Source organism: Orbicella franksi, chromosome 2 (genome assembly GCF_964199315.1).
Source record: "Orbicella franksi chromosome 2, jaOrbFran1.1, whole genome shotgun sequence".
NCBI classification, from domain to species: Eukaryota; Metazoa; Cnidaria; class Anthozoa; order Scleractinia; family Merulinidae; genus Orbicella; species Orbicella franksi.
In genome coordinates, this window is record NC_138146.1 from 36833346 (window position 1) to 36851003 (window position 17658).

Below are 17658 nucleotides of genomic sequence, written 5' to 3' on the forward strand. Positions count from 1 at the left end.
TTTTTCTGGAAAACCTTGTATGATTCTATTATTGATACCTCGCACAGATAAGGCTTTAAAAGGCACAAGTGAATCAGCATTAGTTAAACGGATGTAACTAGGTCGCTGTGATTCAGTTGAGTTCCTCTTTGACTTTTCTTTTTCAAAATGTTTACTCCCCATGTACTAGTTGGATGAAAAAATGAGATTCTCGTTACATCTTGATCATCTTCTAAAAATCGTGAAGACAAAGTTTTGGGAGCCATCGAGGCATCGCCTTGCGATCCATATCAGAAATATTCCGGACTGATATCGGATGGCCGATTGCATAGGGCATTGTCATGTCGCTAATGGGATAACAACAACAACAATTGTGGCGGCTAATCGCCGTCGCAAAGTACAGCAACGACGCAGCTCAACAAGGTCGAACCGAAAGCATACATTGGCGCCTCTGGCAGCCGCTATACGGTCCATGTGTGACCTTGGAGCACAGCTTACAGCCAGCTGGAATCAGCTGTATGTTGGTTTTTTGTTGAGGGAGGAAAACCGGAGAACCCGGAGAAAAACCCTCGAAGCAGAGAAGAGAACCAACACAAACTCAACCCACTTATGGCGTCGGGTCCGGGAATCGAATCGAACCCGGGCCACATTGGTGGGAGGCGAGTGCTCTCACCACTGCGCCATCCCTGCTCCCCCAAACTCATTTTCTTCCATTAGCGACTATCGGCCCGAGGAGTGTTGTCAGTAAGAGGATAAGAGATTGAGTATTTTTTTTTTGTCAACACGAGCAGACCTTGGGTTGAACAGCACGGGTTCCGTAAGGTCCCTTGGAAAACAAGTACAGTCTTTTTATTTTGTAAGAACCAAGAACGTTGAGGCTGAGATAAACTAATATTTAAAGACACATACTAACCTGCGAACAGGCTCCCGGCGAGCCCAAACGAAGCGAAGGAGGCTCCCCTGTCCCGCCCCGATCGCGTCGCTCTCCGAATTCAGTTTCGCGCTCGTCCGCTCGCCGAATTTTTTTCCGTCCTCGCCGGGAGCCTGTTCGCAGGCTAAGAACTTACTGACAACACTCCTCGAGCCGATAGTCGCTAATGGAAGAAAATGAGTTGGTTTTGCTTAATCTAAGCTGCTCCCTTAGCCTGACATTCAACGCTTGAAAGAAATCTTTTCCCCGTCCGTGACAATAATTAAATCCAGTCAGAGTCGATTTTAATAATGCTAACATTCAAATTTCAAACGCACTTTATTTTTAATTTTCTTGAGTTTCAACTTAGCTTCCCATACCCTGGGTGCCGAAGGTTTCTTTTTGTTTTCGTGGCGAAGCCGCGATCGTGGTTCGCCACGGAAAAAAAAAACCCTCTGGCACCCAGGGTAAGCTTCCCAAGATCAATCACAGCGAAAATAGGAATTGGTCGTGGTGTCGCCAGTGAAGCAACTTAGTCCCCGTCCACATTACGCCGGAGAAATTTGAAACGGAGGTTTCACTCTAAAACGCAGAAAATATTTTCCGTCATCTCTACGCCGGTGAAATTTAAAAGCGCAACAATCACCGGTCATTTTGGATTTGTGTTTGACGAAAACTCGATCAGGGAAATCACAGTATTATCGTGACGCCATCGTTTTCAGAAACCTCCGTTTTTAAAATGTTTTCCGTGCACACTAAAACGCAAAGCCGGTGTTTTCAAATTTCTCGGAACATTTTTCAAAAAGCTCCGTTTTGTGACGGATTAGTCTGGACTGTAGGCCTCAGCGTAGAAATAAAACTGCGTTTTCAAATTTCTCCGGCGTAGTGTGGACAGGGCATCAGGACACGCGCAGGCTTACGAGTCCTGACCCGTTACATCCAAAAATCAAGCGATTTGTTCCGTGCGACTTGCTCGATCTCGTATAAATGTAAACAATTATTAAGAACACTGCTAAATTTCAAAAAGTTTAAATAGAACAACCCAAATTGAAAAGAGTAGTATAAAATAATTCGACTTTTATACAAAGTTGTAGTCACAGCGAACTTTAGAATATTCAATTTAAATGGAATTTCAACTGTAGCCTGATCATTCTAATACATATAATTGATGGTTGCCTTTCGTGTCTTAAATTAAACCGCAGGACCCCTCCTCCATCGCACCCAGCGGCGCATAGGACGGACGGCAGTCATACTAGGCCGATGAGCAGGTAAACATTACTGAAGATGAACACAACACGCTGTAGTTTGTGGTTATTCACTTTTGATGACCTTGTTTTTGTGCTTGGCGTGTTGGGAGCCAGTGCTCGCAGCGGCAGATTGAAGAGATATTCCAAGTAGCGGAAAAACAATCTTGATTAAAATGATTTTGAGGATGACGAGGATAAACCTGAAAATAAGAACAATTGGCAGTTAAGAAATGAAAAATGCGCATGTGTGTTTTACCGGTATGTCGCAGAGATTTTCTTTCTAATTTTTTCATCTCGATCAGATTTTCACACGCGAAGCGTCAACGAACCTATTCTTCGGGGCGGTTTTTCTTTAAAAAAAGCCTCAAAGGGCAAGAGTACCGCTTGTAAGTGCCAAAACATTTTACGCCAGTTCCTGTCCTTTTCAACCTCTCCCAACAGAATTATTATCGCATTCTGTAATTCAGGGGCGGCGACATCGGAGATCATGGAACAAATCTAGTAAACCAGCCACTTTGACTTTCGCCACGCATTACAAACCAAGGATAAATATTCATTGTAAAATTTTAGGAGCAAATTTAAGGACCAAATGAGTTCGTTGAAACAGGTGATTAGTTTCAAAAGAAACCTCTGCGCCGGGATTATGAACTAACTACTGTTGGCAAAGGCTGCTTGCAAGCATTACTTCGAACCTAAGCAGTAAGTTTTTCTCTACAACAAAATACTTACCTTAGAAGTCCTATAAAGATAGTTGCTAGGATACAAGTGGCTATAATGTAGAAAATCAGTTTCTTGATGACTGGAGGGTCTGCAATTTTCTGTGGACATCGCCTGAAGTCTCTCGTCTGTTGAATGGAAAACAAAAGTTAGGTTACGACTTAACCTTCTATGATTTCATTTCCGTATATATACAATACAATTTAGCTGGCAGATCCGAGATGATGTAAATATATGCATGGTTTAGGGCCGAATTGAAGTTACACGAGAATATGTAATCACCAATACGCAGGCTTATCTGTATTATAATTAAAACGTGGATAGACTATAAAATGGGAGTCACTGTAGACCGCGTTCAGACGAGAGAAAAGTACAAATTCTTATCTTAAAGAGATATATATAAAGTATGAAACATAAAACCTGGTTAACAAGTACGGCCATTATTTGAAACTTGGTTTAGACGACAAAAAATTCACATCAGCCCTACCTTCTCTAATTGACCCAGTGATATAGTTTGCTTAAGATAGTTTCCAGCTTTTCCACGTACTTCCACCGTGAGAGAGACCTGTGAAAGAGGAGCAATAAAAAAAAAAAAAACGGTTCACATTATCCACGCTTTCACTGACCATTTCTCAGAGCGTTTCGCAAATTTTCTACTGGCTAAAAAATATGTCAAAAATAAAATTTGGTTACTACAAGCCGGACCCGCTTGTGTCACTGGTTTATCTTTCACATTTTTCTACCAAAGTCAACAATTATCATAATTTCTTTCTACCACTTTTCAACACAACCATATAGAGCAATCGTTGGTTGTTGTGTAGATTTTTTCTCCTTAACATACGACTTTATGCTGACAAAGCATCACGCTAGACACGAATTGCCTACAAACATTGTAGGAGGTTGAGAAATCTAGTAATTGGTGGAATTTTTGGCTCTTTGGGTGTAATATTCGAGGAGAAATTGGCTTCCAAGAACTGCATAATTTCTGGGTGGCAAACGCGCTAATAAGCTTATAAATGCATTCGTTGTAAAACTCAATCTTTAAACCCCCCTTAGCACAATAAGTGTTCAATACATCGGGTTCAAATTGCTTGGGACAGTTAATTGTGCATGCCCTTTCAACATACAGGAATGATATTCATGGAGATTGATCGGGATATGATCATTGTAAACAAAGACCCCCTGTTGAATCGCATTTATAAAACAGTACAAAGCAACATATTGTACGAGGGTGGCAAAGGTGGAGTACCAATCACGCATCACGCTGAATTTTTCCATTACATCACGCATCACGGAGAATTTTTTTTCACCAATCATGCGTCACGTAAAAAGAAGTAAGTACATCGCCAATTTTACTTTCTCGAGCCTAACAGCGTCGTTAAAAGAAGAACTTTGCCGATTCAGCCACAAAAATGCACCGGCAAAAATGTGACCTCTCACGCAAAAACGTTCCTTACGGTATCCGTTCGAACGGCTGAACGCAAGGCAAGTCAACTAGCCTGCGAACATGCTCCCAGCGAGGGCGGAAAAAAACATCCGGCGAGCGAAGCGAGCCGTTAAGTACGAAAAAAGGAATTCCGGGAATTGCGCTCCCCCCCCGTCACCATTCCGCTCTCGGCTCCCCCCCCTCGCCCCTAGACCACACTTTGCTAGTTTGCACTAAACCCATTAACCCAACCGGCAGCCTGTTTCCGGGCTAAGTGAACAGATAATTTGAATAGCGATAGTCAATTTACTTGTTCCAAGATATCTTAAGACCACTTGGTTCTACATGAGAATATAATGAGTAATGACTCCAGAAACGATTTAATGAAATGCAAACTGTGAAGGTTAATGTTAGAGATTCATGAGATGTGGGCTGTGTAGGTATATGCTGGGAGTTAATACGATGAAAGCTGTGTAGGTATATGTGGGGGGTTAATGAGATGTACGTTGTGTAGGTATATGAAGATTATTGAGATGTAGGATGTGTAGGTATATGTGGGGGATTAATGAGATGAAGGCCGTGTAGGTCTATGTGGGGGATCAATGGGATATAGGCTGTGTAGGTATATTTGGGAGATTAATCGGATATAGGCTGTGTAGGTATATGTGGGGGATTGACGAGATGTAGGCTGTATAGGTATATTTGGGGGATTAGTGAGATGTATGCTGTGTAGTTAAATGTGAGGGATTAATGAGATGTAGGCTGTGTAGGTATATGTAGGGATGAATACGATGTAGGCTGTGTAGGTATATGTGGGGGATTTAATGAGATGTAGGATGTGTAGGTGTATGTAGGGTTTAATGAGATGTAGGCTGTGTAGGTATATGCGGGGGATTAATGGGATGTAGACTATGTAGGTATATGTGAGGGATTAATGAGCTGTAAGCTAAGTGGGTATATGTGGGGGATTTAATAATATGTAGGCTGTGTAGGTATATGTGGGGGATTAATGAGAAGTGGGCTGTGTAGGTATATGTGAGGGATTAATGAGAAGTGGGCTGTGCAGGTATATGTGGGGGATTTAATGCGATGTAGGATGTGTAGGTATATTTTTAAAAGAGGTTAAGAGAGATGTGTATATTGCGGTGGAGTAAATTGACCGCCCAACCATCCGGGTGGTGTCGCACTTATAAAGCGAAAGAACAAAATGCTTGGCTGAGAGCCAATGAGAAAGCACCGACGTCATAGCCAAACTGGACAAACGAGTTTCTGACACAGGCTGGTTTTGATTATTCAAAATGGCGGACATACCTTACGTTAAATTTACAATATGCTAATTTGCCAAACATTCTTCATACGCACGCTTATGTTTTGTAACGGCTTTGTAATTTATGCTATACATACAGTTATATATTAAAATACGCGTTCACCTTGTGTATCTCAAGTTACAGTAGCCAGATTAAGCCTTGATTGATGACGTTCGTTTAAGGTTCTCTCTGCCATCAAATATTACATGTTGCAGCGAAAAAGGTAGTTCAAATTCGCCGACAACGTAACCGTCTACGAATGCCTACGAGCGAAAACAACTTCCGGTGCCTCGCCGCCTAAAGCATCACAATTTTCAATGTTATTCCACCTGATATCATTGTCTCCGCAACATTTAGATTCGAGGTCAATTAAGTAGCGAGATCCCCGAGTACTGGAAGCTATGGAAAGAGAAATACTGAAATAATTACTTGGTTTGGAGCGGGAAAGCCCCGAGTATCAACTCGCTATGTTCAAGGACGTTATTGATGACGATGGCCTTTAAGTGTTCAAAGCCACTTAAGCTATGCTGAGGAAGAAGATGCAAACGATTGCCGTGTAGTAACAGGGAAGATGAAATCGGCGAAGTAACGTAAACGAGATTGTTTCAGTAGGAGGGAAAAACTTCCTACCGAAACGCTCGACAACTTCATCGCTGAATTAAAAAGAACCTTGGCAAAGAGCTGCAATTTACCAGTATGTGAATTTCTACGGTTTTTACACGATACTGTCACCCGCGGTCGACTGGTCTTGGGATAAAACATGAGCAAAGAACAAAGCAGCCACTTAGGATGACAGACCTCAGTCGTTAAACAAGTGTATCGACCTCCCAGCATCCGAGATGCAAATATAGGGATCTTAACAATGACGACGGCCACGCCGAGGACAAAGCCTTGTAAAATTGAATTTGTCCAGGATGCATATGGCTCTAAAATCTCGCTCAGGCTAAAAATGTAATGACAGCGCTCAATTCTAAATGAAAACACGAAAAATTAGCAGTTCGACTCATCGTTCGCGTTCGCAAAGGTTTGCTGAACACACTTGTACAGCCATTGTTTTGCTCATTAAACCTTTTGTTTGTTGGTGCTCATTGACGTCGTGGTTTGCTCCAGACTCCGTCCACACTACGCCGGAGGAATTTAAAAACGCATATAGCTTTATTTCTACCGTTAGGCCTACGGTCCAGAATAATCCGTCACAACAACGGAGCTTTTCGAAAACGCTCTTCAAACCGGAGGAATTTGAAAGCGCCGGCCTTGAGTTTTCGTATGGACGGAAAACATTATAAAACGGACCTTTTCGAACACGATAGGATCAGGAGGACCACGTGATTCCCGTGGCCGAGATTTCCTCAAACAAAAGTATAAGACGACCGGTGATTAATTGTTGCGTTTTAAGTTCCTCCGGTGTAGTATGGACGACCGCGCCTAAGCGTCCTAGGCTCCTAATGAAGTCAATAATCAGACGGCGCCCTTCAATGCGTCCAAAGAGATGAAATTAATTACAATCGGGGGAAGTCCCGCGCAAAGGAGAAAAGCACCATAAATAAACACCGTAAACAAAATAAATATTTAGGAGTGGAACTTTTTAAGGACCTCGATCAAGTTTAATATTCGTTATATGTTACTAGCATTACCACGAAGGCTGAGCCGGTAGCTAAAATAAAGTTTTACTTTACTTACTTTTACTGTCGGATTTATCAAAAGGAACCTGGGACGCATTTAAGAAAAACTTTTGTTATTTATTAGTAAGAGACCATCTGTGTAGGATTAACATACCCAACGAAAAGAAATTCATGACATCCAGATCTTGGGTATACAATTTATTATCGAATACCAGGGTATGTGATTCGCATACCTAAAGGGAAATTCATGACATCCAGATCTAAGGTGTACAACGACAAGCCGCTCGTTTTGTTAAACATTTTCATTATTCCCCTATAACACAATCGGGAGCCTGTTCACAGGCTAAGTTGGCAGAGATCGTGTATACGAATTGAGAAGACGTCTACGCCACCTTTGCCATGCTCTAATATACAGGCAATTTTTGTGTCAAAGCTCTACACCTGCAAAACCTTTTCTGTGCGGCAACTTTTTTATGTCTGTAAAGGATATAACGTGGCTTTTGAATTCAGTTACGTCGTTACGACGACCTTCATTAAGTGGCACACAAAAGTTTCCCTTGTGTAGTCTCTCGTTGCTTACACAACTGTCTTCTCGAGCGGTATAAAATGACACCAAACTCTAACGTGTGTTATCGTTTCCGCCCTTTTGGACGAAATTCGTTCAGACCTTTTATACGATAGCCGGATTCGGATATGGTGTATCATATTCTCTTGGTCTGATGCACTGCCAAAAATGATCGGTCGACAAAATGGACAAAAATAACTCTGAAGCTCATAGTCCTTGTGCAAAGTTTAACTATTTTCAGTTGACTTCTTCCGATAATTTGTATCACAATTGTTTGGACCTACAGTACCATGAGATCTACGAAGATCAAAGGGATCAGAAGTCAAGAAAAGGACGAAAAAGACCAGAAAATGGTGTCACGTCTGCTACGATTTGATGATCTTTTTTACTTTGAATGAATGCTATCCTTCTAATTCAAAGAACGTTCACTTATCACGGAAATCTAATTGGTAAATCACGCATCACGTTCTTGTAAAATAGCAAATCACGCATCACGTTATGATGTTATGTTCCGCGTCACGCGGTTAATTTGGTCTCAATCACGCATCACGCTGCTAATTTTGGGGCGATCACGCGTCACGCAAAAACCCTTTGCCACCCTCTTGTACGTATGATCCGGGAAATGAACTGAATGGTGCAGGGCAGAGAATCTTTGCACGTAGGTTGGCGGATCTAGACAACAAAACAAGCTTAAGCGCTACCATGCTTACCGGTTCTTCGTTCCAGTGAATAGTTATGAAACCGTAATTTAGCTCTGTTATAAATGGATGTGTACGCTTGGATGAAGTAAGAATATTCCTATAGGTAATAAAAAAAAATAGCAACAGGTACTGAGAATATGAATGACAGGTACAACTCTCTCTAATTACAAAATTACAATTGGTAATAGAGGATCGAACCGAGATCGTTTCCTCCAAAATCGATCTAAGTTATTGATTTCGTCATTGTTATTTTTGATTTTTGAACTGCCCATATCCTTCAATCATTTCTCGACTACAGACTGCGGATAGGAAATTGAGAAACGAACAGTAGTTTTCAAGGCATTACTGGGAAGATTATCGGTGATAAATCTTTTTTCATTTCGAATCTCGCCTGATTTCTGTTTCGCTAATTTATATAATATGCTGGGTCAAAACCCTGGACGACAGCAATGAAAAAAAAATAAAATAAAATAAACAAAAACAATAAATACTTGAAAAAAAGGAAAAAACAGAGGTAATGTGCGTTGGCCGGGAATCGAACCCGGGTCAACTGCTTGGAAGGCAGCTATGCTAACCACTATACCACCAACGCCTCGATATTCAATGCAGTAATTATTTAGATAAATAATTTCTCTTGGCAGGTTATGATTCGCGATTCGAAGCCTTCGAACGTGAAAACAATCGCTCGCTGTAAAGATCGCCGAATTTTATTCTATGTTCGACGTCGACATTCTACAATTTCTGAGTATTTCAGTGGCTAAACAAATCTACGTTTAAACAAAGTCGTTTTGTATTTGGACCAGCATTTATTGCGTGACTCGTCGGCTCACGCCAGGGAATTTGGTCTGGTGTCAACCTCAACAAGATAAGACTCCATTGTGTTTTGTACTGCTTCCGTGAATGGCCCCTTGTATGTTTTGAAGACAACCTTGTCTTCACGTATTTTATCGTAGCAAGTCAAATGCTCATTTATTTTAACTCGTTGTAAATTCGTCGATGATGGTAAACTATGAATTCGAAGATCTAATTTGAATCAGTTTCCCGCTGAACAAAGCAGAAATCAAATTTTCCTTTGTGGTAAATTTAACGCACAAAAAAGCGTTTTTTTTCCGGGAAAAAGTGCAAGCGTTGTGTAATAAAAATGAGAACACGTGACGATATAGGCTAGACTCGTAGTGTTCAGTGTATGTAGTCTGGCTTCCAGGGCCAAGTTGTTCAAAAGCCAATTAAGCTAACCCAGGATTAGGGAGAATTTTGACTTGACTTTGTTAACTTTGCGGTAAGGTTTTCTGTTTATATTGTTTGCCTTTCTGTTTTGAGTTTGAATAATCTCCAACTACACAAAAAGTTAACCAGTGAAAAACATTTTTATACAAGAAAAAATTATGCTTCGGTTTACTTTTAATACCGGGTTAGTGTTAACCGGTTTCCGATCAACCCGACCCTGGAGTTTTCACTTGTGAATCAGCCAACCAGTTAATCGGAGTGCGCGAAAATTACCCGCCCAAGGAGGTGAGGTGGGAGAATATAAAGTCTAGCAGGTCAGAGGTTCATTCGATCTTAATTCATACTTTTGAAGTTAGAAGATCAATCCCAAGAGATTAAGATGGTATTCAAATGGGATATTTTCAGTTTGAGTGGCGCGAGACCAAGCGCGTTTTGGCTGTGGGAAACCACGTGACGCAAGGACCAAGATGGCACGATCTGGAAAATGATTGACATATCTGTACAGGTGTTGGTATCTGGAGTATCTGTACTATACTTACTCCAGAAGCCAGGTACACGTTGCTGTTGACAACCATGAGACACACGTGGCTGTCAATCCACTGGATGTTACTTCATAAAGCGGGTATCCTGAAACAAGTCCAGAACAAATTAATAAAGTTAAACGATAACAGCGGGAAACAGACAGATGCAATGCCTAATACACAGTTCATTTTAAAGGCTGGTTTTCACTAGGTCATAGGCATAAGCACAAGTAACATAGGCGGACGCTGAAACGTTGAGTAATTAGCGTCATTTTGTAGAAAATGACCAGGGTTGCCACCACCGGAATAAAGAAAATTCCTGACTTTTCACAGACTTTTCACTAACGGTAAAGCAATTTTCTCTGGTCGTGCAAGATGATTATTCTGGCCATGAATCAACAAAAAATGGATGGTTAACAGATAATTTCTAAAGAAAATTTCCTCGCCTATGCGACATTTGTCTGATATTGAAGTTGTTCAGAAGACAAGCACCTATGTACACAGCAGGGCTTTTTTAGTCATTTAGTACACGGCAAGGTTGATATTCAAATGAAACAACAAATGCTCTTTCAGATTTCGTTAGCAGCTGGATAAATGAATTTTAACTGCACCTCAGCTAGGTTCGAAGCGCAATAAACAACTCCTTTCAAACCTTTCTATTTTCACAAAAAGTGGAATTTTGCTTATTACGCGTTGTGCAATTAGGCTCCATTCTTAGTCAAATTGACTTCTTTTTAAACCGAAAACCTTACCCGTGCTCGTGTTATTCAAGCAAGCAAACTCTCCAAAATGGACATCTCCACTAATAAGAATCACCTATACAAAGACAACGAGGACAATGGTCAGAAAGACTGCAAAAATAGCTGCAAGATCATCATCGCTTTTTACATACAGTCGACTCCCGATAACTCGATCCCTCGCTAACTCGAACCTCCCGCTATCTCGACGTAATTTCCATTTCACCTTAGGCCACTTTCTATATAATTTTTATTTTTACTCTCGATAACTCGAACTTCCGATGACTCGGACCTTTTTCTATTTCCCCTGAAGGTTCGAGTTATCGGGAGTCCACTGTAGTTTCATTATGTCTGGAATATACCAAAAAATTGCCGTTGCCAGACCTCTGTTCGCTTAATACAGTGATACGGGAATTAACAGTGAAGATTCAATCGAGGTCCACTGAGCGCTTGGTGCCATTGTACTAAAAGCGGGCGCTCAAGCTATTTTCTCTTTCTCGAATGAACACAGTCACATACTTATGTGTTACGTGAACGGTGGTTAAAACTTAAATTTCAGCACAACAAATCCTAGCATCTACTGAGATTCTGATTGAAGACTGAACATAACTCGCGAAAATTGCTCTGGGGAATGAAAGATTTTCTTTTATTCCAACCAATCGAGAGCAAGAATAAACCAATTAACCAGTGCAGTTGTACAGGCGTTTTCCCGCGCTTGGCACCCGCTGCAAAGTTTTCTTGGAGTTTATGATTGATTCATTGGGTTACGTGCATTTTTGTGATTGGCCAGAAGGAAATCCTTTGGTTCTGATATGTGGAGTTGTTAGTACGCGCCATCCAAATCGATCCCAGTTTTGATTCTAAAAAATGTGTGACCTGGTGGTTAACACGCCTATGATTCAAAATCAAGATCATTCACGCCCTTTTTCCCCGTTCTGCACCGATGGTGTTGTTACAAATAGCGAAATAGACATGACACTTCATAGAGGGGGCAACTTATAGTTGTATATTGTTATACTTACCCTTGGATTTCTCTGTAGGAGCCACATCAAACGATCATAACTTGAGGGACAAGAAGTCCATCTGTCTGTGTATGGCATGTCTGATAAGACCTGTCAGTGGCAGAATAGTCATTTGATAAAAAAGAGGTTAAATGAAGAAATAATCTTTGTTGTAGCCCTGCTCCCTACCTTAATTAAAACCAAACAGAAGTCCCTGAGGTTTTCAGACAATATAGATACCCTTCCTTGGGAGCACGCGTCTCTGAATGACAGTCAACGAGCGTTAGCGAGATGAATTGACTGAGTCCTTATCAGCTATCATCAGCATGCAGTTAAACGAGCCGAGGATTCGCGTCAGTTGACATTAGTGGCAGTTTGAATTCTCCTGAACTGAACATATCGCTGATCAAGGTTTACACACACGATGTATGGAGCATGAGCAGTCTATACGCAACCTCACAAAAAGCACAATGACACTGATGCATGGGCAGGGCAAAATCGTGTTAAGTGTTTATTTCCTCGTTCTTTAATCCATTGACCACGGAGCTAACAGTCCGGGAGAACCGACTATCAGTCCGGGCGAAACAATGGCAATTCCTCTGACGTTCCGGGCTGTAGCGCGCTCGACAAGAAAACGACTTCTAAGTAGGCTGAGTCGGACACTCCAGCTTAATTACTACAGACTACAGAGCTATGAAGGACAATTGTTCAACGTTTACATTTTACCTGAATTCCACTGCCAATGATAGTCAGCCTAGGCGGGTTAGGATCATTCAGTTGGCTCTCGAGCCACGCCCATTGCTCTGTTCCTAGAATGTCACAATCCAAGCCCCACTTGAGATGTGACCGTGTGTCGAGTAGAATTAACTATGAGTAAAAGCACAAAGCCTTAAAACATAAGCGGACTAAAGGAGTTATAGATTCACAAGGAAAATGTTTGGGAAAACCTTAAAAGAGCTGTGGAAATACGCGCCTGTGGATTTATCACATCATTTCGCGTTCGCACAAACTGACTTATGCTTTACGAAAAATGTTATCTATTCATTTATTTCTAATTACAACACCAGTGCCGTAAAACCAAAACCAAAGTAATTAGAGCGGTTTTCATTTGAGTGTCGAAAGTAATTAGACAATTACTTTGGTTTTGGTTTTGGTTTTACTACGAATTGAGATTGGCTGAGTAGTCTAACTGGTAAGTAATTGGCTTGGTTTTGGTTTTACGACACTCAATTGAAAACCGCTCTACTTTGCCCAATCACAAAGAGTACAGGCAATACAGTGAACCAATCAAAACTCGACGCAAATACATGCAGCTGACGTAAAGCGCGGGAAAACGTGTGCGAACGCGTCACGACTGGTTTTGGTTTTACTTCTGATTGGATGACAAGGTGGCGTAAGTATCCTTAGCCAATTGCGTAGCGTAGTGAGTGCTTTGGTTTTGGTTTTACGAATCTCGTTTGAAAGTGGCTCTTAACAAACTACATATTAGGTTCCGTCCACACTAAGCCGGAGAAATTTGAAAACGGAGGTTTCACTCTGAAAACGCATCAAATGTTTTTCGTCCACACTACGCCGACTGAATTTACAAAAACGCGACAATCACCGGTCATTTTGGATTTAGTAAAACTTGGGCAAGGAAATCACATGATTATCGTAAACGTCATCGTTTTCAAAAAGCTCCGCTTTCAAAAAGCTCCATTTTCGTGACGGATTAGTGTGGACGGTAGGCCTAGCCGTAGAAATAAAGCTGCGTTTTCCAAGTTATCCAGCACAGAGTGGACGCGGCGTTACACGTGTATGCAACGTATTATAAAGCTACCTTCACGCTTTTACTGCCACTCCCAAAGCTGTATGACACATACGCGCCTTCCCTTCTTCGCCGCAAGCTCTCTGTTGGCTCATCCAGGAAGTCTAAATAAATGCCTTGAGCCTGAAGACGATCTCCGTAATGCTGAAAAGTTCAACAGATTTGCTTGTTCATGTTGTGTTATACAAGTTTCCTTTATGTCTCATCTCCACTTTACTTTAAGTTCTTTTCTTACGTTTTTTGTAATATTCTTTTGTGTGACAAACCACAAGAGATGCATTTGAAAGGCACGGCTGCATTGTCAATTACCCTGATACTCACAAAGGGTACAGGATCAATCTGTCAAGCCTTTTCTTGGATTTGGTAAGCTTAAGGACTTCAATGTTCCTTCCATAGCATAAAGGATCATACTAACCAATTGTATGACACATATTGATTTTGTTAGCAGAAGAATATATACCAGGGTGAGTACGAGGCAGCAAATCATCAGCCAGTCTTGTTTAAATGGCAGTGGAATTATGATATCTAGAAGCCGCGCTAATTTATGTCTGTAGACAGAAAGCAATGCTTTTGCCGCTTGTGGCATCATCACTTCTTACAAGATGGCAGGTTTCTGATCATTAGGTGATGGAGTAGGAAAGGTTTGTCGTGCCTAGACAAGTACGATGGGAAAAATTGGACCAGAGATACACTACTGCCAATAAATCTTTGAATTGGTGCTTTGGGAATGTAAGAAAAATTGACCCACCCCACCACTGAGACACTTTTCCTAAAATAAGATATCCCGGCAGAGACTGAAAGGCCAGGAAAAAGTGGAAGAGGGTGTATGAAAAAGAATGAGGAGAATGCTTAATGCTAAATGCTAAAAAAGCCTCAACTGGTTTATCTTGAAAGTTTGGCTTTGTGTGCCTCCTTAATTGTGTTAAGTAGACAGAAATGCTAGATTTTATGTTTCAAGGTGGCCTTTGAGAGTTCAGCTTCAATCTTGGGTACCAAAATCAGAGATGACAATAAACATCTTTGCAGTTAATTTGTTGTTTGGGGACAGGGTTAAAAAGGTGACAGAAATACCAGGGTACAGTTCACAAGTTGAAACTGAATTATTAATAACAAACCTTTCCTCCATTATTCATTCCATAGTCATGGTCATCCCAAACACCCAACACCTTAACACCACTTCCCAGGAAATCCTATTGGTTTGTTGATAAACAACAACAAGAACCAAACATATGTCATTGATTAAGTGAAATCCATAATTATATTACAGTACACAGTTGCGACTCCCTTTTCTTGAACTGACACAAAATAGCAAAGGCACAAAACAAATAGGTCAGCAATAATAATTATGAAATGATTTTATTGATAAAACATGTATGTATAATTAACATGATGATGGAATGTACATTTGTAGATGTAAATTGTGTCATGTTGATATGTGATCAATGTGGCAAAAACAGTTTTCTTTGACCTTGTCTGATAATCATGCAGTTTCCATTATTTTTTCGGCTGATACACTGTACATCAATTGCTCATGAATTAATTATTATAATCAATTAATTAATCAAGTTATTGATATCAAACCTGATATTCTGGAGAGTACTTCAAGGCATTGAATTTTTCTACCATTTCACCAAGAGGAGAAGGTTTCCACATAAGTGGAACTATTTTAGTGTCAGCATATACAGCTGCAAAAACAATGATATTGACATGGAAAATAAGAATTTGTCAGAGGTAATACAGTATTATTATGTACATTAATATACATGGCAGTTTGACCATCAATTTCTAAATAAAGAAATGTAGGTCAAGTGCTAACAAAGAATACATACCATAACATTCCAAAAGTGACCACCTCCCGGAAGTAATGGCAAAAAAATTGTGGTTGCTCACAAATCCTACAAGAAGCGACCCCCCCCCCACCCCCCCCCCAAAAGTAGCGAGCCCACCCCATCCCATTACTCCAAAAATAGTGAGACCAAGGTTCAACTTACAGTATATATTAATTTTTCCAATGAGTCAGTAGTCAAGTGAAAGTTATGTAAGGTTATCGCACATGTACATGTAGCTTGATAATGATGATTTTGGCACTCACATCAAAGGAAGGTATCACTTAATTTATGTCACAAAATGTTGTTAAATAGTGAGTGATGAATGATAGTAAAGATGACTTGCTTTCATTGTCTTCATTTAATACAGGGTAGGGAGTATCAGAAGCCAGTAATGGGGAAACATGCACAAGGGTGAGTGATGGTGTAGTGGGACTAATAAGTTATTTGTGGTAAATTCTTCTTGTGTTTACTAACAAAAGCAAAACATGTAATGTTCCTTGAAATCACTTGAAGGCTTCAGCCTGTCCTACATGTAGTAAGTTGCATGGAAAGAATGAACAGGGGAACAAGGCAGACTTGATAGATTGGTTAAAATAAACACTTCAAAACACCAATAGACCATTTAATTAATATCACTTCACAGTTTTGGGAGCCAACTTGTTAAGGCAACATAAGTCAGAAATTACTGTGTGTCTGTACGGGAATCTGGAAGCAAATAATTTTCTTAAAACTTGAATTCTGAAGAATTTATGAATAGCAAAGTTAAGATACTAGACAAAGGAGTGCATTCACCAAATTCAAGGGATGTAGCTGCACTGTGCTGCAAAGCGTCAATTCGCTTTTTGTTTTTGATACATTAGTGATAAATAGTATGCAAACTTGTACACGGCTTACAAGTTTGCCATATTTGAACTCAGATTCCCATACAAACACTGTAATTTCTGACATATTGCCTACCTGTTAAGATGACTTCCAAAACCTTGATAAGGTCTATCAGAGTTTCACTAAGCTCTTCTTTTAAAATTTTAGGAAAGAGGGAGAAGGCATTCTTCAACTTTTTATATGTGAGGGGCTGTAGCCACCAAGTGATTTCAAGGATTTTTTGGTTTTTAAGTTTTATTGGTGGACATATAATCATACCGTCTCCAAGCCAAACCCATAAATCTGGGTGTTGATCAGAAATATGTTTCCACAGTGGTTGAGGTCTCTTGGGAAAACTACAATTACAATACAAGACAAAATGACTTCCTTTGTTCATGGCTAGTAACACGAGGGGAGAATTACCAAAAATACAGTTACAACTTCGCCTAAATATAATTAAATATTATAAGCTTAATTAAGCTTATTATAAATGAAATCCAAACATTTCTCAAAAGACAAGACCTGCAGGGTTTTAGACACCTGCATATGCGCTTTTTCCATGCCAAAAGAGCTATCTGTAAACACTGCGGGCCTTCAGTGCTTTTCCAAGCGCTTTCCTAGTATAACGTCGTACAGTAAAAGGAAAATCATGAAATAGCGAAAGGCATAGTTGTTGAAAACATTGCGGAAAAAGATGGCACAATTGGTGACGCCATTTTGTGTGTTCATCGTTCATTTTACCTGCAGCTTCCGAAAGCAATGCGACTAACTGTAGTTTCATTGTAGAAATCTGCCACTGTGATATCGTTTCCACTAGAAGTAACTAGCTGTAGATATCCTGTATTAGCGATAATTACTAAAGAAACCAAGATTCCCAGCGACTTCCCGTTCGACATGACACTTCCGTTACGTACCGGCTTTCCTCCGATGTACAGTATTTTTGGTCAGCTGTCCTCGCTCAAAGGGTAATATACATTTTCGGCCGATGATCGGCTTACTTCGTGTCACTTCGTATCTGTTTCGCATTTTCAAGATTTCTAATGATAAGCCCAAATCAGGCTTCTTCAGAAAGTGGAATTCCTTAAAGTACAAAGATGCTTTTATTTCAAGGTTGTTTCATAGAACTGAAGCCTCCGAGAAAATAGCAAGCTTCTGTTATTGACAGTCCTGGCTCCTCGGACTGTATCGGAAGAAGTCGATA

General features: G+C 40.5%; 1 protein-coding gene and 1 non-coding gene across 3 annotated transcripts; both read right to left on the bottom strand.

The window, feature by feature from the left end:
- Positions 1-1215: 1215 nt before the first annotated feature.
- Positions 1216-17651, bottom strand: LOC145479658 (uncharacterized). Of its 2 annotated transcripts, XM_081458071.1 has the most exons (13): positions 17199-17651; positions 16737-16813; positions 15349-15452; positions 14883-14957; positions 13780-13911; positions 12687-12827; positions 11982-12071; positions 10975-11038; positions 10241-10328; positions 8484-8571; positions 3341-3418; positions 2866-2981; positions 1216-2336 (listed from the first exon to the last, which is right to left on the bottom strand). In XM_081458071.1, the coding sequence occupies exons 1-13, from the start codon at positions 17351-17353 to the stop codon at positions 2201-2203; spliced, it is 1344 nt and encodes a 447-aa protein (XP_081314197.1). In that variant the 5' UTR covers positions 17354-17651; the 3' UTR covers positions 1216-2200. The 2 variants fall into 2 exon arrangements, with proteins under 2 accessions (XP_081314197.1, XP_081314199.1); XM_081458073.1 differs by lacking the exon at positions 16737-16813 and having other exon boundaries at positions 17199-17337.
- Trnag-ucc (transfer RNA glycine (anticodon UCC)) lies at positions 8995-9066 on the bottom strand. The gene has a single exon. It is a non-coding gene; the product is annotated as a tRNA-Gly (tRNA).
- Positions 17652-17658: the final 7 nt, after the last annotated feature.